At 50.0% G+C, this 23,752-nt stretch overlaps 1 protein-coding gene across 1 annotated transcript in view; it reads right to left on the bottom strand.

The window, feature by feature from the left end:
- The window catches only part of atrn (attractin), a 47,666-nt gene that overhangs the window by 21,906 nt on the left and 2,008 nt on the right, over positions 1-23,752 (bottom strand). Inside the window, exons 2-25 of the mRNA XM_068751559.1 lie at positions 22,366-22,449; positions 20,687-20,800; positions 20,463-20,591; positions 19,290-19,486; positions 17,413-17,581; positions 16,864-16,954; positions 16,345-16,594; positions 16,070-16,253; positions 15,826-15,980; positions 14,997-15,081; positions 13,634-13,836; positions 13,407-13,528; positions 13,154-13,292; positions 12,873-13,054; positions 12,075-12,294; positions 11,071-11,256; positions 10,156-10,401; positions 9,890-10,027; positions 9,560-9,653; positions 9,149-9,201; positions 8,274-8,368; positions 7,309-7,387; positions 6,654-6,811; positions 2,037-2,098 (exon numbers count right to left, since the gene is read on the bottom strand). Coding sequence (XP_068607660.1) covers positions 2,037-2,098; positions 6,654-6,811; positions 7,309-7,387; positions 8,274-8,368; positions 9,149-9,201; positions 9,560-9,653; positions 9,890-10,027; positions 10,156-10,401; positions 11,071-11,256; positions 12,075-12,294; positions 12,873-13,054; positions 13,154-13,292; positions 13,407-13,528; positions 13,634-13,836; positions 14,997-15,081; positions 15,826-15,980; positions 16,070-16,253; positions 16,345-16,594; positions 16,864-16,954; positions 17,413-17,581; positions 19,290-19,486; positions 20,463-20,591; positions 20,687-20,800; positions 22,366-22,449 — 3,435 coding nt within the window. The remainder of the gene's footprint in view (positions 1-2,036; positions 2,099-6,653; positions 6,812-7,308; positions 7,388-8,273; positions 8,369-9,148; positions 9,202-9,559; positions 9,654-9,889; positions 10,028-10,155; positions 10,402-11,070; positions 11,257-12,074; positions 12,295-12,872; positions 13,055-13,153; positions 13,293-13,406; positions 13,529-13,633; positions 13,837-14,996; positions 15,082-15,825; positions 15,981-16,069; positions 16,254-16,344; positions 16,595-16,863; positions 16,955-17,412; positions 17,582-19,289; positions 19,487-20,462; positions 20,592-20,686; positions 20,801-22,365; positions 22,450-23,752) is intronic.

Consider the following 23,752-nt stretch of genomic DNA (forward strand, 5'->3'; position numbering starts at 1 on the left):
AAATAATTGGCATTCTCCACAGGGATTTCCATCTCTGGGGCGGGGGGGGGGAAGAGCCTACAGATATTTGATTGATAAAAAATGCATTAAAAAAAAAGGTTTTCCAAAACTGTCAGGCAAAATAAATTTGGAAAGCCGCGACTCGATCCAGATCCAAGGTGAGAGGATGTTGCACGCGAGACATTTGAATGCATCTTCCTGGTGTTAGCTTTAATGTTTAATGCGGGCGTGTTTAGCGGCTGTAGGATGCCAGCGGGGGGGGGGGGGGTATCCAAACGTGGCTGATAACAAGATGAAGCCACCTTTATCTGTCCCCAAAGGGAACACGGCAGAGAGAGAGAAACCAAGAGCGAGAAAGAGAGAGCGATTAAGACTCAGAGAAAGTCAGAGAGGAGGAAAGCAAACATTAATTAGCATCCTTCTCGTCCCCCGTTACTCAAACAATGCGGCGCCCGCAAAGCGGGACGAGGCTGCGAGCTCGCTAACTTCAGGTCTCATCTGTGCTGAATCCACATCAAAAAAACAAACGGAGCTGTGGGATTAGGATCAAGTCGGAGGAAGAAAACAGGGAGGGGACGATGATAGGAGGAGAGAGAGGAAGGCAGAACAGGAGGGGATGGAGGGTTGGATGGAGGGGAGGATGGATGGTTGGGGATGAGAGCATGAAGGGTTTTCAGATGGAGGGTTTAGCGGAGGTGAATGTGAGGGAGAGCAAAGAAAGTAGGATTAAGAAACGGGAGAGGGAGAGGATGAAAGGAAAGATGGCAGCGATGGCTGCTACCTGCACGCTTGGAACGCTGACATAACATTGAAATGATGACGCATGTATAAACAGAGCATCACTGGGGGGGGCAGCTGCAGTCTCGACATCTGTATGCAGGGGGGGGCGTTGCTGACGTTCTAACACCGTCCGATATGTACCTGCAGGGGGCGACGTAGCCGACGCTGAAGCCTAAGGTCATTGAATGTCACCGTATCGGTTAGCGGTCGGCGGTCCCATCAAATATCTGCTTGTACGTGACTGATGGATCAATAAAAGCAGCACACGTGCATCGGAGCATGCAGGGAACACGCCGTTCTTCCCAATAGTCGGTGCAGTTTGCTAGAAATCGATAACGCATTACAGCCGCAGAAGTCAGGTGTGGGGATTCGTCACAGCTCAGCACATGCATGTTTGGTCAGAAGCGCTGTCTCCTCCGCTGCAAGGCGGCGTCCAGATCTCCCCCCCGAGGAGGAGCTTAGACGAGTTTCAGATTCTCATCCAAGGGTTTACAAAAGACACCAGGCGGTGTATAGCACAGCAACGCGCAAGAAAACTGTGTGTTCCGGTCTGCTCGGCAACCGGATCCTTGTCAGAAGCGACATTTCCAAATTAGACGGCAGTCGGCGTTCCGATTTTGCAACACGGTTAAATCCAGTAGGAGGAATGCTGATGGACTTTGGACAGGAAACTGCTTTGTAAAGCTGATACTTGCTTAGAGCCCAAATTGATAACTTGCACGCTGTTTCTGCATCTTCCGATTCTTGTGTATCCCTTTTGTAATCGTGTTCTGTAAAAGCATAAAGATTCCAATGCAGCAATACGGAATTATCGGACAGCACAGGTCCGTGCTGCAAACCTGGCGCTTTGCCCTCCATGGGAAAATAGGGCATTGTTAGGAAGATAATATAAAACTTTAATCTCATGGATCGCAGACTCAAATAAATCTTGCATGGCTGCCAGTTTTGCAGCGAGAAATGGAGGCAAGTTGCGTTCATCATTTCTGATGCTCTGTTTGCAACTTGGCACGGACGGCGCAGTTTGTCGACTCGGCTCGTGGCGTCGCTTCATCCGCGCGGAATCTTGACAGCAGCCGACCAAAGTTTCTGACGTGTCAGAAATTCCTCTTGCTGGTCAGCCGCCGGTCAGGACCATTAGATTGAGCCGTAGCCGCCGCCCCCGCTTCGATCAATGGCAACAGCTCATGCCACATCACAATAGCCGATGACGACAACGCGCATGTACATTGAAGAAGGGGAAGAGGAGAGCTGCTCACCTGAAGAACGTGACAAAGAACTGCACCAGATCCATGAAGTTACTGTGCTGGGAGAAGGCGATCTACAGGAAGGGGCAGGGGGGGGGACATCAGTCAGATATCTGCTTTAACAAAGGAGATGGTCAGCATTATGCAAGCATGAACACACAACTGGAGACTGAATAAAATGCACACGAAGACGACAGACCGTGCATGCGTGGTGTGTTGCGTGTGTATTAACGACGTTATTAAAGCCCGTCTTGTCACATCTCTACTGGTTTAAAATCCCAGCTTCCAGGTCTTCAGCTCTACTGCAGGATTCCCAGTCTCTCTATTTATCTGTGCTGCAGCCCGTCAGAGTGACAAAGCCCCAGCGCCCGGACCGCTCCGGGGGCCGGTCCCTGCCGGGCCGAGAATCAGTCCTGCACACGCGGGCAGACACGTTCGCTGTTTAATCATGACAAGAGCGACGGCGCTAACGGCATCTCTTCTCAATCAAGGTTGCCAGGGGGAACGTTGGCATGTATCGTACCAGCTCCCCTACGCCAACCCTCCTCCTCCATATAGTTACGCCTGCACCTTCTCTCATCCCCACCCGACCCTTGAAAATGCCTCACAATGATCCGATTCCTGCAACGACAACACTGCCTCTGTCTGGAGACATCAGGGTACTGCAGAAGAATTCACATCCGAGGTTTTCCGCTGCCGATTTTGCCTCAGCAAAGCGTGGATTGGCACAGAATTCCGGAGGACAAAAGGAGAAAAAGGAGGGAAGAGAATAAGGCGAAAGATGTCAGGCTAGACTTTTGATGCTTAATTCAAGAACTCACAGCCCATGCTGGAAACCCAGGAACGAAGACATTGACCTTTGTGTTGAGATGACAGGGGGGCGTGCGTTTGTTCAATCTAATTCACTTGTGTAGTCGGCACCATCTGGCGGGCTAATGCGCTGCTGTTGATTACTTTTGAACGCCCAATTCTCAGAGCGACGATTTTCCTCCAGACTGTCGAAGAGAAGTTCAGGCTGCAGACAGCGCGAGTAAACTTCTGAAAAGAGCGAGATCTCTGTGGGAAACCGAAACTGGAGTTGTGCGGCGTTTCATTTGTTTGGACGTCATAGCTGACGGAGCTTTTAAGTTCCTCTGGAGTTATTTAAGGTGCCGCTCCGACTGTGTTCAGGGCAAAATCTTAAGTATTAGAAATGTTATTCAAGGTTTTAGGATGACATTTCTGTTTTTCTGACTGTTTATTTTATTCATCTTGTCATTTATAACTCTTGGAAAAAAAGGTTTTAAACCTCAGTGGGTTGTTTGGTTAAATAAGCACACCAATTTTTAAGTGAAGGTCACTCTAACAAGTTCCATGAGTTTTTATGTCCAACTGAGAGTTCAGTCCTCAAAAATGTACAAATATTCTTAAGTGCCCACGGCGGAACTTGCCTGAGAATTTGGTTGCAAATTTACTGAAATGACTGATTGTAAAAGTTGCAAATGTTTTCATTGCTTTAGCATTTTTGTTTCTGTTGTGGCAGAGATTAGAGAAAGATTGAAATCTGTGTGATTTTATGCTTCATCTTTTAAAGAGCCATCAAGCATCAAAAGAAAATCAATTGGGGAGACATTTCTTTCAGTAAATGTACGACAAGGGAGGCCCCGAATGAAGGGATTAAAGAAGCAGAGTGTCAAAGCTTAGAATGATCAAAGAAGCCCTCATCAGGCGAGTGTACTGAAACTGGACGCTTTGTGACAACAAAGCAATTCCCTTCTGAAGGTGATCAGAGACACGCAATAGTCTCGTCTAATAACCTCCTCAAGAACAACGTTAACTTTAACTTGGGTTCCGTCTTTCCTGGCTTCTGAACAATATCAGAGATTTGAATGACTGGTAGAGCATGAGGGAAGACCGGACAGGCTCCACCAGAACGGACCGAGTCAAAGGAATAGCTAAAAGCGCATGAGAGGGATTTCTGTGTGGATGAAAATCTTCCCAGTTCGTCATGCCTGTTGAATTTGGCTGACAAGAAGGAATTTCAACTATCAGCCGCCACCACCACCCCCAGCAGCACCATCACGGGGAGGACTCATCTTGCTGCTGGTCAAGAGAGATCGCTCCGTGCAATCAGCATCAAGACAAACACATCAGGCAGCCCGTGCATATCCCAGATCAACACAAGTGCACACAGACGCACAAAGCAGCCCAGCCAGCTGATAGCTCCAGCTGCTCAACGGCGAGGCATTAAAGCGGAGGCTGTTCTAATCTCTACCACATCATAACATGTTCGCTACGGCACGGAACAGGCGATCACAGCTCCTTAACGCAATTAGTCTGGGATTTGTGTTTCATTACAGACATCATTAAATTCAGATCTGTTCTTGATCAGGAAAAGGGGGGGTAAAGAAAAAGAGTGGGAGAACTCCTCGCCGTCTAATCTCAGAGCGATTGATTTTGCTTTGATGATACGGGCCGCTCAACGATGACAAAGCCTTTCATGGCCGAAAGTGTTTTCCTGCACTGCGACATCTGTGTTCTTTGGTAATGCTGGATGTGCCGTCCAGTTCCAGGTCGTATAATACAGCCAAAGAGTCGCCGTTGCTCGGCTCTGAAGGTAAAACAATGTGCGCAGATTGGGCGATGAATGCAGCAAATGGATGAAAAGGAACTCGTCGAGCCGCGTGAAAGTGAATCGAGGATCCCTGGAGGTGATGTGTGGACCGATGAGCAGCGTTACAACGCTGCACTGAGGCCAAGCGAGACGGGGCTTAGCCTGAAAGCCTGCTCTGAATGCAGGGTGTGTTTAAACGTAACATTCTCCGTCGCCCTCGCTCCTTTCTCAGCTGTTGCATGTGAAGCATTTACCGCCACATCAAGCTCTGCCTGTGATTACGCAGTACCTTTTATACTTTTCAAAAACCACGCTGAGGTAGACCAGTGGAGGCGAGGAGGAAAAGGCAGCGGAAGAAAAACACTGAGGAAATAGATACAAGCGGAAGATTTTACCTCACCGATGAAGGCAAAGCTCCATGGTGTGCAAAGAGGGAAAAATGATGCCGGCATGCTTCGGCTTTCAAGGAAAGCGGAGATTTTCGAAATGATCCCGCCCACCAAGACAGAAGGTGGGGTGGGCCAGAGGAGGCTGAGGAGGTGAGCGGCTTTCAGTCTGGCTCAGCTCTTGGTTAGGTAGAGGAGCTGCAAACGGAGACCTCCTGAGGCTGGCTAGCAGCAGCTGCTCTGATGCCCAGAGAACTGAAAGCCTTCACAAGGCAGCATGTGAACAGCAAAGGCGGATTTTTTTCTCCCCTTCGAAATGGGGGGGGGGGGGGGTGCTCTTACCCAGGCAACCAGTCAAATGACTTCCAAAAGCTGCTCCGGGAGGGAGGCAGGCCATACGGAGCGTGCAGAAACCATGGCCCAGAGCTCGTAGCGCTCTGAAAGCACCACCAGCCAATCCTGACGGTGCATTCATTTGGTGCATCAAACTTACAATGGAGATTATTCAGTCCTTTTAACGTGCTGAAAAGACACCCGCATGCTAACTACGCTCACAAAACTGTGAAAACCTGGTAGGAAGTGAGCGGCTTGAACAGATGGACGCGTCTAAGAATTTACATAAAAAGCTCTACTTTGGGTTTTATATATTCTAATCCACCACGAAAACACCGACAAAGTATTTAGGTTTGGAAATGAAATGTGATCAGAGCGAAACCTGAATAAACGTTAAGAAATCTCATCTCTAATGTCATGTTTTTCCTGACCCATTAGGAAACCAAAGCTACTAAAGTAGCAGCAAATCCCCGTCTGAATCCGCTTCCGTCTACATGGGGACCGTAAAGAGAACGTCACCAGTCCACAGGAAACAGGAGTCAGTATTTAAAACTGCATCAAAAATTGTTTCATGGTGCACAAAAAAAAAAGCCAGCAGACCACTAGCGACCCCGGAGCTAGCACATTAAAACGCTTTCTTATCGGCCAACTGTCCCGGCATCCTGTTTGAAAAGCAATCATTTCACATTAAGGAATAATTACAACATTTAAAGCTTGTTTACTGTCCATTTAAAACCACTATAGTAAAGTTGCACCCCCCAAGGTAGGTGATGTCAGTTTACCAGGAAGAACAGCAGGAGAATAAATCCCGCCTGGCGCCTAATAAACGCCGACCGACTGATAATTACCGATGGAAAGCCTCCCATGTTGAATTTTGGGGATGTTGAATTTAGCAGATGAAATATTTTCAGTGGACACTGTTGCCATGGCAATGCAGGGAATTTCAAAGCAGTGGCTATAAAGAGGAAGTTGTTAAACCATCCTGTTCACGGTCTAATCCGCTCCAAGCTCGACACGCCGGATCAGAATCCTTCCCTGCAGACACCGGTACCGAGTCAGCGATAGCGCCATCTACCGGCAGCCTTAAACATCCCCATGTGCTCGCCATCAGAGCGCAGGACGCGGTTTTATAGCGTGCAATGAGCGCTGCTTCTTAGCTTCTTCGTGAAAATGTAAGCGTGTGCAATTATGTTGAGCGAAGCACAGCAAAACGTGCAGCATTCGCATCGTGCGCAGCTTCATAAAACTAACACCAAACCACACTTGCAGTCAAAGCTGCTGCGATCCCAACTGCGCATCGGTTCAGGTGAGGCTCACCTGAATCTTAATGGGCCAGGTGAAGTTGCTGACATAGACAAAGAACGTTATGTTTGGGTTGTTGCGGAAATCAAAGTTCTCATTGGAGAAGCTGTCTTTAAATTCCTTGATGCTGCTCCGCGAGACGATCGGGATCTCCTCTCCGGTCTGGGTGCCTGCTGGAGGACAGAGAGAGAGCAGGAAGGGAACATGTTGGGAAACGGGGAGAGAAAAGCCAGTAAGATCAAAGTAATCAAACGTGGCGGTACTTCTAACTTGACATTTTAAGACACGCATTGTAGAACAATTAAGATGAAGGAGATTCTGGATATAAACGATCCAATCAGCTCGTAATTAGAGAAGAATCCGATGTGGGAAGATAAACTGTCATCAATTTCAATTTGAGCAAACTGCTGTTCCAGATTTGTGCTGCAAGATGACCTTTATCCATCGTTTGAAGATGGAGAAACCGTTTTATTGTACGCCCCATCTATTGTGTTGTAAATAGTGAAGAATGGATGACAGGGAGCTCCAAGGAACGGCGTCTGATTAACGACAACGGCCGAGACTCAAAATCGTAAGATCTCCAAATAAGAGTGAGGTGAGAAGCTGGATCCGCGGCGTCTGACTGCTTTTGTGCGACGGGGGGGGGGGGGGGGGTTTCGCTGAGACGTACCCGAGAAGCTGGTGGCCCAGGTTATGTTCAGGTTGAAGTTCTTCGAGGCGTTTATGAACATGTCGAGATCCCGGTTCGGCTGAGGAGGAAGAGAGACATCATTACGACATCGTTCTAATGCTGAAGGAGGGACGCAGAAAACCGGTTTGCTGCATGAAGAGCTTGCGTGTCGTAGATCAGAGAAAAATGTGTACAGCGGAAGCAAAATCAGCAAAAAAAGAAAACAACATTTGAAGAAGATGAAGGAAGAGAGGAAGAAACCGTTCAGGCAGACAGTAAACAGCGCAGTAACAACACTATGCATCATTTATGGCCCGTTGTTCTCAGCCTATCCGGGCTGACGTCGCCAACGATCACCCATATTCTATTCCGTCGATCCTTGATCATTGTCACACTTTTAATTAAGCCATTAATGCAACCCCCTCTCCCCAGAAAACACAATCCCTGCCTCGGTGGAATTGTCTTAACTTAATAACCGTGATATGGTGATATAATAAAGCCCAACACTTCGCCGTTGCGCCGTCGCTCTCCCGGTAACTGGGCTGTAATGAAGCCAACGGGAGACGCTCGCCCAGCATCATGATTAGAGCTCGTTTCTCCTCCTGACATCAGGACCGCTTCTCATTACACTTGAGGATTATGAAACAATCGCTCAGCGTTTGGCGTTCCGCTGTCAATTGTTTTCCTTAATCTGGATCTAATGATTATTGTGCAGTAAACGTCTGTGCGTTTGTCTATTCTCGGGTCTGTCCGATGACATTATGATTCTTGGACTTTTCCAGAGGGTGAAGGGTTCCTTTAGAGATGAATAGAACCCATTTGCATGAGATTGGATCGCGTTGGATCGGGTCGATCCGTCCGTCTCAGGTTTTATCGTCACCGTCATAATCTGATCATTCAGTCTTTAATCTTAATAAAAGGTTACGGCCTCTGCGGTTGTGCGACGTTCACGGCGGGAGACGTACCTCCTCGGGCGTGGCCACGAAGTTGATGGCAGTGTAGTAGCGGTCGTCCTCCTGCGACAGGCTGAAGGTGAACTGGTAGTCGATGAGGAGTGTGTCTGCGTGATGCGATGAGCGGTTGTGGATGGGGGGGGGGGGGATTATAAAAGGAGAAGAAGGGCTCGATTAGTCTAGTTTGAAAGTCACACAGGAGTGTTCAGCCGCATCGCCCGCGGCGAGAAATTACACTGATTCCTATTCTTTTTCCATTTATCAACTCTATCGACTTTCCTGGATGGAGCCGGAGAGTTTCAGTGTGTGATGAAGGTCGTGATGAAGGTCGGGTTACACTATCAGAACTCCAAAATGATATCGTTCATAAGAAGTGTGCATTTGATTCCCTTTCTCCTTTCCAATCTGAACACGTCGGCTTCTCCTGCTGCAGGATTTTTGTTCATGCTCGCCGTGCGGGGAAAACAACGACCTGCCACTCGGAGACATTCGGCCCTTTCCTGCTGAAAATGTTCAGCCGGTGTCGGAGCTGCGGCTGGAGGTCCGAGTCCGACTTCATGTCTCATGACTGCAAAAGTGAAGTTTTCCACAAAAGGCCACTGAGGCATATGCAAATCATTTCAGGACCAGTTCACACCGGCAGCGGCATTGTTATCTGGAGCAGAGCCGCACCAACGTGTTATCGACACGCCGTAGTGCTAAGCTAGTCGGCTCCTGCTAACCACGGTGCTAGCCGTCTCAACAGCTGGCTCAGTCAAAGCTCCTGCGGTTCACCTCCATCAGCTTCCGCTTCTCACCTGTGACGATCTTTAAAATATGAAACGGTTTGCCCCCTCCCCTCCACACCAATACATTCACTGAAATCAGCTAATTGGAATCCCACTTACAGTAGCACGTTCCTTTGAGAGGGTTGCCTTGGTAACGATTCTCCACTTCACACCTGAAAGAGATACATGAAGGGATGTGAGGCGAAACGTACCACAAGGTGAAGACAAGAAGGCAGAGGGGAGGAACTCGGGGCAGTTTCATTTCCACTTAAGTACAAAGAATGCCACGACCGCCGGTCCCCCGGCAGCAACAAGGATGCTAACGACAGAAAAACGTGTGGCGATACCGACAACCACTAACAAACTGATGACGAATCACTTCTGAAATTGTGTCTCCGCTTTTAACGGGTTAAAGATAATGAACAGTTGAAAGAAAGAAGAAAAGATGCGGAGTCTTTTCTTCTTGCAGATCCGAGCGGGTCAACGAAGACAAAGACAGATCTGTAACAGGATGAGGATGAAGACACTCACAGGTGGCAGCGATCCCCTTTGATGCCCTTGGTGGTGCAGAAACATTTGCCGCTGTTGGGGTTGCACATGCTGGCGTGGCCGTTACACTTGCAGGCTGAAGGAGACACAACGGTACGAGGGGGGTTAGGGTTGAATCGAGGGCAAGAAAAAGGATCCAGACGCTCAGCCCGATTCCAGCCGATTCAATCTCCTTTAATATCCCACGGGGCCTCTTGACCATGCAACGGGCAATCGGGGAAAATGGCCGACATCAAAGTCGACTGTCAAACACTGACGAGCCAAATAAAGCCGTCGATTCGGCGCTGAACCGAGCGACCTGCGGATACTCACGCTGGCAGCTGCCGCCGTTGGTGGGGTCGCCGTAGAAACCGGAGATGCAGCTCTCGCAGTGCCGACCGGTCGTCAGGTTTTCGCACTTCTCGCACACGCTGTCGTTGACACACTGGCTGTGACCATTGCACTGACAGGCTGCCGAAGACGAAACAAAGCACCCTTTAGACCCTTTATAAATCAACCTTTACGTCTGATTTACATCTCGTCAGTACCCAACTGAAAACAGAGAAGCCGTTCGTAGATCCTGATGAATCCTTCCCTACCTGGGCAGTGGATGAAGGACCAGTTGTATTTGGCTTCGGAGGGACACATGCTGGCATTCAGGGACGGCAGGGGGTCGGCGAGCGGGCCAGGAAGTGTGGACGGTGCCGGGACGGAGGTCTGGAAGGGGCCCCGATAGGAGCCCTCGATGCACTGGCCTTTGCCTGTGTTACTCGGGTCGGTGCACCAACCGCATCCCGGCTGGTCCAGACACTGGCCACAGGTTCTGTACCCGGAGCAGTTCTCCGCTGCAGCAGAACAGAACACAGGACATGTAGGGAAAAACCGGGCACTCCTGCAGGGACGACATCTTCTTGCCCAACTAAAGTTAATGGTGAAATTTAACAGGTGGCAGTAAATGGGTTTGTGGATGCGAGCGGGTCGACTCCAGCCTTAGCACGTTTTAATTAACAAGACCCGCAGCTCCTCTACTGAACCTGCCCCTCTGGAGGCATCCGCAGTTATTTTTATTCCTAACCCGCTCCACCTCCAGGGATTTTCCAGGCCTCCGGATGTAAGCAACAACTCCTACTTAATTGGAATGCCAGGTTAAATAAATGAAGATTGTTTTCTGGCGCGGCGCAGGAAAACAAAGCACCAGCCATAGAGACCGAGCGATCAAAACCGCCAACTCGGATTAATAATCCTCATTTCAGATCCTGGAGGGTGCGCCGTTTAAAAAAACCAATCCGTTCTCTGCTCCAGAGAGACACAGCTACTTCAAATGTTGGCTTTCAGAGCCTTGAATGTTATCAACATGACAGGAAGTGCTTTTCTGCAGCAATTCATGCAGATCAGAGATTAGGTTTTAAGGATCATCGGTGGGAGGAGAGGCTACGTTAATAAAACCTCAATATTGCATCGGGTCATTAATAGATTATGGATCCAAACAAGCATCTAAACAGCAAGTCTCTTACGTGGACAAGTGTTCATGGTGAACCACTCCATGCACTGCCCGAAGGGGAAGGAGGCCACGTAGGCGTTGGAGTCCACGCACTGCCTCATGTTGCTGCACCACATGCACTCCGAGCTGCTGCTGGTGCACTCGCTGCAGGTGGGCCTCAGGGCGCACGGCGTCCGGCACTGCTTGGCGCTGTGGTTGGCTGGAGGGAACATTTTCAACAACGCCGTCAGAATGAAAATTAGCGTCAAGTTTCATGATATTTAACTGTCATCTGAAGAAGAGTTATGGAATGAGTCTCAAAGTCTGTTCAATGACTTCGCAGAGACGCATCGTCCGATACCGTCCCTGTCGGGCATACGACCCCCACGTCTTTGAAATGGGACCACAATGCAACAGAGCCTTTATAATGAACATCTCTGCAGAAAGGACAGGCTGATAAGATGACGCTTTCATTACGTGCCCCTCAGCACCGTCGAAAAGTACCACAAGTTTTCTTATTATGCCTAATGAAGGCGCACATTTTGAAAAGCACTGCATTTTATTTCTGCACCTGCCAGCGAGACATCACAGCGGGCAAAAGATAACAAGCGAATCCCACGACTGGAGGGATGGGATGTTCTCTGCAATTAGGCGGGAGAGGAACACGTGCACATACGAGTTGGAAATATTGTTCCTTGGGAAGTCGTCGTGATTGGTTTACTTTTTCCAAACCAGAACTAGACATCAAAAACCATCCTCCAGCGCTAACGGTCGAGTCAGACAGAGCTTAGGTGTCACATGCGCTTTGATCTGACAGCATGTCAGCCGTGCTCTGGTCTTGCTCGGTCTGGGCTTGTGTTCAAAGAGCAGCCTGACATTTCTCCTAATGAGTCATTACATGAGTGCATGATGAGCCAATCTGAGAGTGACCATCTTAAAATGTGTTCAGTTCCTGGGTTTAAATATTTGGAATAGAAATGCTTTCACGGGGAACGGCACAGGGAGTCAGGCGTGCTAATAGAGTTCCTGCAAACCCACCCGGCCTTTCACACAGGCTGCCGTTCACCGGGCTGATGCAGGTCTGTGCCTTCAGTCCGCTGGGCGCCGGCTCAGCCAGGTAGCCGCAGAACCCCGCGTCGCTCGGCTCACCCGGCAGCCACTGCAGGGAGGTGTTGGTGAAGGGCGACATGTCCTCCCAGCACCAGTACGACACATTGATTTTCCTAAGTCCCACCCAGGGCGTCACGGTGGCCTTGTACTGCAAACACACACAGCGGCACGCCAAAGTCAAAACAAGGATTTCACACACTCGTTTTAAAATTCATCACGCCTCCGATCTTGAATCTTACTGCTTTAGAGGGAAGGGACAAGAAAAAAACATAATGTTTCCGGTGATTGCCCTTCTAATGCGGATGTAAATGATTTCACTACTGTTATTGTACTTGGGAGTAGAAGGGGAAAAGGCTTCGCCTGGATAATCTCTCCGAATTACTTTTATTTTTGTCCAGTGAAGCATGAAAATGTGAAAACGGAATTTTACAGCTGTAAAAAAAATAAAGTGGCACAAGGGATAGAAGGGAACAAGCGAGTCAGACCATCAGCGGTGGCGGCGGCTGATGAAACCGTGCTCCAGCCTCAACGGAGAACTAAATCATCGGCCCCGGGGTTTTTACAGAATCATAAGTTCCTTATGTTTTCCTTATGTTGGATTGTTGGGGGCCAAGCACGTCTTCAAAATTCGGCACAATTTCCATCATGATCACAACTCCAAGGGGAGGTTCCAGGAACAGGATTATTGATTGCCTTGCGCTACGCTCCCGCTCGTGTCGTCCTTACCACCACGCTCATAATCTGCAGCTCCTTCAACACGAAGTCCACCTTCTTCTGTGTGGTCAGCGACGCCAGGACGGCGTTGTGGCTCCTGCAGGCCAGCTTGGCGTTGTCGTACGAGTCCTTCGCCGTGACGAACTTCAGACAGGAGTTCCCGACCAAGTGCCAACTTTCACCGCACACGTTATCTAAAATCAAAAAGGGGGGGGGGGGGGGGGGTCATCGTCACATCTACGACCTTCACGCGCAGCTGACTTCTTTCTGCGGCTCGTCGCTAGAACAGCTACCCGGCAGCGAGATGCACTCCTGGTTGCGAGGTTCCCACTGACAGTTCTGGTCCACAGCGCAGCTCTTGCAGCTGGTTTTCTTGTTGCAGACGTATAAGGGGTTGTCCTTGGGGCAAACGTCGTACTCCCCTATGGCCCCCTGGGGGACGAACGCAGACAATAATACAGGAAGAACCAAATGGCAACGTTGGATGATGTCATCATGCCAAAGAATACATGTTTGCTTATTGTCTCCGCGGGGAGGTTTTCCTACCGTGGAGGAGGTGCAGTTGCTTCCCAGAGACACGCACTGGCCGGAGCACCACTGGCAGCCGTTGGTGTTGGCGGTGCAGCTGTAGCAGTCGGTGTACTGGTCGCACCGCTCGTTGTCCGCATCTGCAAATTATGGGAGAAAGCGGCTTTAAAAAAAAAAAACAGTCGAATGGCGGAGGAAAATTTCCTGTGATTTCCCGTCGGGAGTTTGAAGGTGGCGCCACCTACATGAACGTGGGCTACAGGAGGCCGGGAGCTGGTTGCCCTCCCAGGGCAGGCAGGCGTCTTGGGCAACGTCCCAGACGCACTGGATCGCCGGCCAGGCTTGGCTGCAGGACGCCGGGTTGGAGAAGGCGGAGCAGCTGGGCGAGGTGTACATGAGGACGTCGCTGAGGAGCAGGCTGTTGAAGCCGCCGAACACGAACATCACACTGCAAAAAAATAACAAAAGAGACGGCGGAGGATTGAAGGCGCAGCCAGTTTCATCTCCAAGAGCTCGGTCCTGGCTTCAACAAGCGCGCTCAACCCTCCTCCTGTGCCGATGGACCCGGCGGAGCCCTCCCGCCGGGCGCGTTTGGACGCACAGCGCGTTGCCTCTGTTCTGGGATCAGCTTTCCTCTGTGTTTGTGCTGGCAGCAGCTTCTGTGAGGGTAGAGAGGTAAGCCTGACCGGTCAGACATGCAAGTCACCTCGGCTCACGGAGGGCCCGCTTCAAACCGATCCGCTCCGGACGCCGACTGAGGACACGGATCAGGAGGAGAATGTGAGACGTGGCCGAGAATGGAAGTCATTGTGGAGGCATTAAAAATAAAAAATAAAGAGACATTTTAGTGAAGCTATAATAGAAACCAATCAGGATTTTAAAAGGCATTCATGTTATTTCTTCAGTATTGAATCTAAAACTCAACGAAGGCTGTTTTTCCCCCCAGACTAATTTTGAAATAACTCCCTTCCTATTTCCATTAAGCATTAATTTAATCTCTGAATTAATTAACAATAATCTCGCTCGGCGAGAGCAGGAACCGTGAGGACGGAGTCAAATGTGGGAGCCGGTGAGTTGCGTCTGTTTGATGCCTTCCCAGACAGGATGAATAATTGAATATGGAACACCGCGTCTTGCTCTGCTGGCGGTGCCGATAATATTTACCGATGAGTCACCCCTACCGTTCACAGCGTCGTCCCCGTCAATCCATTCCATCGCTGACGAGCAGAGAGACGTCCCGGGTGAGCGCACAAACATTATTTTAAAGGTTACCACGTTTAGTTCGTTGTTTTTTTGTGCGTGGTTGCAGTCATTCGTGTTTAGCACAATGAAAGTTCCATGTAATTTTCCGGCAGCTCCACATGAGTGTCCAAGAGGAACAAGGATGTGATTAAAAGAACCGGGACAGGAAGTGAGGTCACTGATTTCCCCCCTGGAAAAGCCCCCAGAACATAAAACGCATGTTGAACATGTCCGTTTGTATAAAGGCCCCTCATCTGAACACATTTAAAATCCACCAACGCATAATTAAACAGGTGCGGGGGCCCCGGCAGAAACACAGCCTGTCGCCGGCGTTTGACATCAAATCGTGCTTGGTTAAACCCTTACCCGTCCGCGAAGACCGCCGAGTGTCCAAAGCGATTGACGTCACGGTGGAGATCCGGCCGAGGCAGCACCGTCCACTCGTCACACGCTGGAATGGAAGGAAGACGCGGAGGTCAATCAGTTGAGCCGCTTCCGCACGCTAAAAAACACACGTCTGCGCAGGCGGGAGATTCCGCCGACGCGCTACGGCTGGATGGCGAGACCTTTAACAACTCGTAACCTCACGTCAATCAAACGGACGGGCGGCGGCGTGTCCTTGACGGAGACGGACGCCCTAACAGCTGCAGAGGCATGGGGGGGGGGTCTACAAACAGCTTAAAGCAACAAGGAGGAGCAGGTACAAAAGTCGAAGCTACTGGAACACAGAACAGTGACTGCAGTGCAAGTCATCATCATCATCCTCCCCCAGAGGAGACTGAGGCTCAGAGAGCAGCACATTCACAGCTTGACGCTGCCATCTGGTGGCAGAGCGCAATACTGCAGCGAGGGAGGGGCTTTATTATGACCCCATCCACCAATGTCAGGACAGCGGACAGTCCCTCCACGCTCTAATTGTCTCCTGCTTGTTGAGACGGGGGCGATTAGTCCTCGAAGCACAGCCCATCATGACTGTAATTACAAGACAATTACAGAGATGCTGCCACCGACACGGACGCCGGCTTGATTTACAATTATAAAAATCATTCAGAGGTAGAGAGAGGTCGAAGAACTACAACACTCCAAGTTTTAACTTCTAAAGGTCAGACAAAATGCAAGCTCTCCGGGGGGGGGGGGGGTAAAAGATTAAAATTGTGTGTGTGTGTGTGTGTGTGTGTGTGTGTGTGTGACTGACCCAGGCTGTAGGCCAGGAAGTCGGAGGAGAAGCACTTGGCGCCGTGGCTCATGGACGTGTCGTTGTGCGTGTTCCCTCCGAACACCAGCATCGTCCCGCTCACGATGGCCGCGGCGTGGAGGTAACGGAAGAAGCCGCTGTCCTTCAGGATGGTCCTGATCAAACACACGGACACCAATCTTAAACGCAAACGACCGGCAGGCGCTCATCAAGCGGGACGCCGAACCTCAATGTCCCCCCTCACCATTTCCTCTTGTCCACGTCCAACTTGTACAGGTCCCCCGCCAGGCCGTACTTGTTGGCGCTGAAGGCCTTGTAGCCCCCGTGGATGTATATGGATCGGGTCCCGGGGTCAAAAACGCTGCTGTGGCCGTAGCCACCTTGTACCAGCGCACCTTCAATGGACGCCATGCGCCACGCGTTCTGAGCTGGAGGGACACAAAGAGAAACGCAGCTTGACATGAGACACAGAGATTATGCACCGGTCCAAAAGCACCAGAATCTTCACCTACGACTTACCGATGTTGTACTCCTGCACCTTGTTGATGTAACCGTAGAGAGGACAGTGTCCAAACAGAACCAGCATGATCGGACTGTCCCCCTCCTTAAGGGGAGGAACAACGTGGGCTGAGTGTCCCACCACGGCGTACTGATCCTTGGCCCGAGGGCTCAGGAGGACCCAGGTCTGGTTCTGAATGTGGAAAATCCACAGCTCGCTGGATACGTTCCCCGTGGAGTCAATTTTACCGCCATACATGTAGATCTTCCCCTAGAAAACAGGGAGACAAACGGTGGACGGTGATGCCACAAGGAGTGGCTCCATCTTTAGCGCTTTTACAAAGCGTTGTGCGCTCCAGGGCCTGAAGCGGCACGTTAGCCGTTTGGTGAGCCACGCACCCGTTCTTCCCGTTATCCTCCGAGCGCTCATTTATCATTCCGGCGCCGGCTCACGCCAGCATTTCCGACTAGGAAGCTACGGCTTCGCCGTTTTACTGCAGTACATCAAAATGGTAGATCTTTCCACCACCTTCCACGTACCTCATGCAGCGCCAGCGAGTGGCCATACCGAGGTGTGACAGTGTTGACGGAGGGTTCGAGGGTCAGCCAGCTCTTGCTACTGAGGTTATACCTGCAGATAAAAAAGCAGAGAGAGATCGCCGTGAGATGGAGAGTTCCGTTCCGTCTCCCTCTGTGCATGTCTAATTCTTTTTGGAAACTCTGCATTGCTTGAATGTGACAAGATGAGGAAAAAAACAAGTCGACTTCTGTCTTTTATGATGTTGGTAAGATACTGTAGCAGCTCCTATTGTCCAATCCAACCATGCTGAGGTGGCAAACACAAGAAGGCCGGAGGCTAATAAGTGAGACCTTCATGGGTGGAGTTCAGGATGAGGAGCATCAGCAAATCCTGTAATTCCATGTTAGTAATGTCTTCCTCATGTCTGAGCAGAGCTGGGCCGACGTCAGACGCCCCGAGGCTTTCTCCTCACCGCGCAAGAATCAGTAGCCGCCATTAGAGGTAAAAACATCTGAATTTTTCATTAAACATAATGTTTCACAAGAACATTCACGGGAGAGAGCACTTACGCTTTGACAGTGTGATAGTCGGAGGCGTTGAACACGTAGCCTCCGACAACCCACATGATGCCGTGGTCCACCACGGCCTTGTGGGAAGCCCTGGCCAGGCCCACCTGGGCGGACTCCTCCCTGCCCCAGAAGGAGGAGTTGGCAGGAACTGGAACGGAGCAGTCTGGACCTGAAGAGTGAAGGAAACCGGCTGAGTCAGGACTCTCGAGGAAGCTGATGACATAGGCATTGAAGAAGAGAAGAAGAAAAAACATGGACTTCTGCAGACGTCCTATTTAAGGTTTGAAAATCCATAACAACTAAAACTTCAGAGAGGGAAGCGGAACACCCCCCGCTCCACATAGGGGTGAGGCTGCTCCGGGTCAAGAACAATAATGGCAGCGCTGGCCGGAATCACTTCTGAATGATGGGAAAAGTTCTGGAGTTCTAACGGCAGCCAAGCCACAAATAGAAGCAACGTCTGGTCGTATCACCGCAAGCGTTTCATCCACGCTCAGTCCATCCCACCCGATGAAAGACAGTTCTGGAACACGGCCCCTCCTCATCCGACCAGCGTAATCCACATCAGAGGCAGGATGTTAACGTGCACTGATCCTTCTCTAACAAATCCAGGAAAGGCCGTGCGGCAGGAAAGGAAGCGTTGAATTTCATTGTTACAATCAAGGTCATTTTAACCTGTGGTTGCAAAAACAATGAAACTAAAAAATCCCAGCTGGCTTATAAACTTAAATCTGACTACAGTAAGGGCTAAAATAACAAATTACCTTTTCACCTTGCTGGCATTTCCAGAAATAAAACAAACAACTGCTTTATCCTCCATTAAAGAAGTAATTTGCCGAAGACTACGCATCTGTGAAACGGAGATTAAATGCGAGGCTGAAGCCAGCCTTGACTAAACGGGCATCTGTCTCTGCTCCTGCACTGGCTGCTGCACAAAATGAGTTCATTGTGGAAGCTGGCAGCACCGAGCGCTCTAAGTGAGCCATTCCTCGGCTAACGCGCCATGACAAGGTAATAAAGGCGAAAGAAAACGCCAGTCTGTTTCTCCACTCCCTCACTTTGGGTAATTAGATTGCGAACTCACCGAGCCGCTGCTATAACTGCAGAGAAATTAAGCCATTGTCTCCGCCTGTGCAGACCGGCGCGGCGGGGGCCGTTTAAGACCTGACACAGCGGTTAAAGACTCGCCCCCACGGTCCGACTCGAAAAAAGGATGGCCCGAGTGACGGGTCAGAAAATATGAGGAAGCTGCTCCGACGCTGTGAAATGTTCATTCAGCCGGACGTAAAATACAAGCTGACCTGAACGCCATAAAGCGTGCTTCCTGGGAGTCGCCTCAGCACCGGATGGAACTCATTCCTTCCTACCTAATGGGGGGGGGGGTTGGGTCGTTACGCTGCAGGACGCCGGGTCATCAGGCCTTTTTACAACCGCCTCATTATTCGAGCCGTATCCAACAGCAACATCAGATGTTTCTAAGCAGGCGGCGCGGCGGGAACGTGGCTCCCTCGTTTCTTTATTAACCTCACAGGAATACTGAATCTTACTAAACACACACACACACACACACACACCATCCGAAGTCAAGGACGGGGGCCGCCGAGGTTTCCAACGCTCCTTTCATCAGACGCGGGACGAAAGCGTCAGCGAGCAGGCGTGCAGATCCTGCGTTAATAATTCTGCGGCTCTCTGCAGCTGGATGATGATTTATCCGACTCCTGGGCCGAAGCCAGTGTTCCATTCATCCCTGTGATGGATGGGGGTTATTCAAGTCACGGGGGGCGCCTGGTGGGGAGCAAATGACGCCAACCTGATGACTTCATAGCCGTTCAAACCGTCGCAGCCCACGAGACACCGATGGCGGTAGCCATGCCAACCTTGCCATCCGGTCCTGCAGACGCAGGTCTTGCCCTGGCAGCGGCCTCTGTCGGGGTCGCCGCACTCGTCCGGGCAGGCGGGAACGTCACACGCTTGTCCCTTCCAGTTGTCGTCGCACTCGCAGTACACCGTGCCGCTGGCGTTCCCTGAACGGCACTCGCCCTGGCCGGAGCAGTTGTTGGGACACGTGTTCACCCTGCGGGGGGGGGGGAAAGGTTTGAGATCACGCCCGATAGACAGACGCTGAATAAAACATCAGGAACTCCTTTTGAGACGGCGCTCCATCTGCTTTTGTGTCTCAGGAGTCTCCGGCCTTCAGGATAAAATATGCAACATTTCCCCTTTCAGGTAGCGAGCGGCGTCGTTAGCGGCGGCGTCCTCCCTCATCAAGCAGTCGCGGGCACGCCCTCAGCACTTGTCATTCCTCTCGGGGGGGCCATCTGTTGAGGCTGAGGTAACCGGCAGACGTAGAGCCAGAACAGATGGAAAACACGCACGATCCGAAGCCGAGGCCGGGACCGCCGAGGCCCCGAACGCTCCTTCCTCCTGTGCTTTTAGCTTTTCTGTTAGCTCACACCTGCTTTTAAATGACGCTCACGGCTCCATGGGATTAGAACTAAAACGTCTCCAAGACGCGAACGTGTCCCTCGTGTTGTTTTATAACAAGAATAAACAAGTCGAGACGATTTTCTCTCCTGAAGTTCGGGACATTTCGGAGCGAGACAGTCGAGACAAAGTGCTGCCGCCGTCCTCCGACAGCCTGACGGTTTGATGTCTCGGCTCTAAGCCCGTCGCTATGGTGACAGAAAAACACAGAAATCCTTGTGTCCTTGGCTGATATTTCGGGAATGACAGACTCCCCGATGCTTTTTTGGAATACTTTTCCTTTTATGAGTCACAGAAAACAAACGGTGTCTGAGCTGAATCTATTTGTGGCTGCGGCGTCTCGCACTGAAAGGTGGATTCAATTCTGATATTATGGGAGACGCCGTCGCCCGTCGCCATGTCAACCTCTCTATTTACGGGTCTGCGGTCATTTTCCTTATTGATTCGTGAAAAAGCAGAGTGAAAATAAATAGCTACAAAGCGGCAACTACATTTGTCACCGGGTTAAAACGCCGGTGGACGCCGGTTTAATGACGCAACCAGAACCGCCATCGGGCTTCTCTCACCTGTAGGAAATGTTGAAGCCGGTCAGGTTGTAGGCGGCGTCGCTGAAGAAGTGCAGCAGCGCGTAGCTGGACTGAGACGCCACCTCGGGAACCGTCTCGTTTCCGTAGCGCTCGGGAACAATCAGACCACTGCAGGAAGAACACGGGTGAAGCTTAAGAGACGTTTACACCCGGAGGGAGGCAACACGTTGGATGAATCCAGTGATTTCCCCAGGCGGTCGGACCTGAACGCAGCGAGGAGGGGGGCGTAGATGGAGTCTCCGTCGTACACGTAAAGGTGGTCCCAGCTGCATTCGGTGGCAAAGTGGTTGAAGCGCAGTCGGAGCACGGAGTTGGGCCTGGAGAACACGAAGAAGACAAACAGAATCTTTGATGGGTCGTTCATTTTTTTGCAAAACCAAAGCGCAGCAGAATTAAAAGTTAGCCCTCGTGGACGCAGCGTGTCCCGCCAGTCTCACTGATTAGGGGGCAGATTGCATATTTTGACCTCGACTCGGGTCAGAGTCACTCGACCAGTCTCCTCTAATTTTGGCGTGTGTGTGAGAAACAGGATAAGACCCGCCCTGTTGAGGAAGGCTGATGCCAAAACGAAACACTCATTCACAAGAAGTGCAGAATAAATGGGATTCTAAGAAAATAAATTAACAAAGCGACGAGGCAGAAACCTTCTAACCAGATTAATCAATGAAAATATGTGATATTCAACCTGGTGTTCTCAGACTAAACTAAAAGGCAATAAAGTTGTTTTTGAATCATCTTAAAAATGTGTGGGCAAAATTTTAAACACCTGAATCAATAAATGAGTATTTCTAAAGCATCAAATGAATTTTTTTTATCCGCTTCCCTAAATCAGGATGTCGTCATGAAATAAGGTCATTAAAGAAAGAAGGGAGGAACACAAACGAGGGAACAAGATGTCCAGGAAGTATAGAACACTCACATTTAGCTCCAGATTTCATGACCCACGAGAGACTTTCCCTCCCTCCCTTAATAAATAAACTGAGGAATGGCGGCCGCCCCCCAGGTCCGATTAAAAAAGAAGACATGACCGGCAAATTAAAGATCACAACGGCTGAAAGTCCCTTCAGATGCTTGAGCACACTTTGACCTTTGACCTGGGGCGTACGGAGGCTCTTTAAAGTCATGTTGATGCAGGTTTCAGAGCACTAAGGAACCGGCCCGGGTCTCCAGGCGGATTATCAACGCACTATTACAATTTAATAAGAAACAACCTGGACGGCACGCCAGCCCTCTGATTGGACGAACCCATCCAGAGATCAAAAGGCCAGAAGTTAGAAATGTAAATGCTCATAGAGTTAAATTGTTCAAATGAACCGACGGCAAAAGAAGTGACGACTCATCACTCAGAATCGATCCTGCTCAGCACCGTTATGCCGACTATGACAATATGGAGGGAGTATTTAATTCCACTCCTCATCCTCATTCGTCTTCATCCATCACCTGCTGGATGCTGGAATACTGTAAATTCTGGCGGCTGGATGAACCTCAGGCTTTGTAGATATTTCAACACATGAAATATTGAGTTCAACTCGTAACCATGGAAACAAAAGTAATGCAAATGAAAAAAGTTCCCGAAATAGCAAAAGGCATCACATCAGTAGTCGGTTTTTGTGCAGAAAGTGTCATGAGGAAATACTGAACAGTCCTGCTCTGGAAAGAAAAAGCGAGATGGAATAAGGTAAATATAATTACAAATGAAACCGTAAATGTATTTACAAAATGTCGGAAAGCCCGTATCAGCCAATGACATAGTTCCATTCATTTGCATGGATTTATTTACTTATTTCTGAATGAATCAAGGCTCGTGTCGGTTAAGACAGGATAATTAAAGCGTCATCGTTGCAAAGGCAATTCCCCACCCTCAGGCGCTAGATGCACTTACTGCCCCTCGATCAGCCAGGTACACTTTGTCTTGTACTTGTAGTTTCCAGGACCGTCGGTCAGGAAGCCGGAGGAACCCGTCAACCTGAAAGAGAGGAAGAAGAGAGAAAAGACTTCCAAGGTGAGAAGAGAAGAGGTTTTATCCTGAACACAAGCAAAGTACAGATGACACGCCTGAATCTACCGCAACCCCAGCGAAGCTCAGTCTTTTGGCGAGTCTGTACCGGTCTGTGTCTCCAGCCTAGACGTCAAAAACAAAGCGGACTTCTAAAGTCAAATATAAGAAATGAAAGTCTGGAGCAAGAGAACTAGCATGATGAGAAACCGACAAGAGAGACCTCGGAAGGTCCTACCAAAACACAATCCTGGGACAACTGTTGATCGGCTTGCCTCTGAAAGAACTAATTTCATCACCGGACAAATTTAAAATCCACTTTTTCTCAGCTTAAGATTTAACAGCTGCAAGAAAATGCATTCAACGATTGGACAACAGCTTGAAGAGAAAAACAAAGCTGTTTCCAGTTTAGTGCACCATCATAGTGACACCTATAATTAACTAAAGCTGCAAAATAAGTCATCATTTCTAGTGTACTGCAGCAACGCCGGAGAAAAACACCACGTGCCGCTACGCAACAGCCAATCAGCAGCACAGAGACGGCAGGTAAACACTCGAGTTCATCCACAAACGCTCTAACGGTGCAGTAGGACGCCCGGCCTCGGCCGCTGTCCAATCAACTCCAGCTTGATGGCACAACGTATAAATCAAAAGAAGCACCAACTATTCTTCCACTGTCGCCTGTGAGAAAGTGATGTCACAGGATTACACCCAGAAGTCCCGCGGAGCTCCCTGCTGTGCATCCTGCACCCAGGCAACGGGTGTGCTTTGGCTTGTTGTTCCGCACGCCTGCAGCCATCGCTGTGGGCTGGGCGGCTCAAAGTCCAAGGCCACGGCTGTTTGAGATTGCACGACACCATTACAGTGCAACATTACGAGTCCATATGGGAGCAAAGTCAGATTTGCATTTGGGAAGTGAACTTTTGGGCGAGGACTTTTGCTGAACATGACTCACTGTTTCCACAGCAAGTGTCTCTCAGTGTCGATACAGCAAACGTCCACGGGGACGTCAGGTCTCCCAGCTTTCAGAATAACAGAGCGTCCTCAGAGGACGAGAGGCTCCAGCACGCCGTCTGTACGTGATGCTCCAAGCCGAGCCGTGCAGCGATTCAAAAGGCAGGCCTGCTCAGCGTCCCGGAGCGTGCCCAGACAGGAGCAGGAGAAGGAGGTGCAGAGGAGCGAGGGGGTTTTCCAAAAAGACCATCTGATCAGAGTTTTTCATTCAAAACAAAGAGGGGAATTACACTTTTACAGTAATGCTATAACTCATTAT

The sequence above is a fragment of the Brachionichthys hirsutus genome, chromosome 18 (genome assembly GCF_040956055.1).
Source record: "Brachionichthys hirsutus isolate HB-005 chromosome 18, CSIRO-AGI_Bhir_v1, whole genome shotgun sequence".
In the NCBI taxonomy this organism is placed as follows: domain Eukaryota; kingdom Metazoa; phylum Chordata; class Actinopteri; order Lophiiformes; family Brachionichthyidae; genus Brachionichthys; species Brachionichthys hirsutus.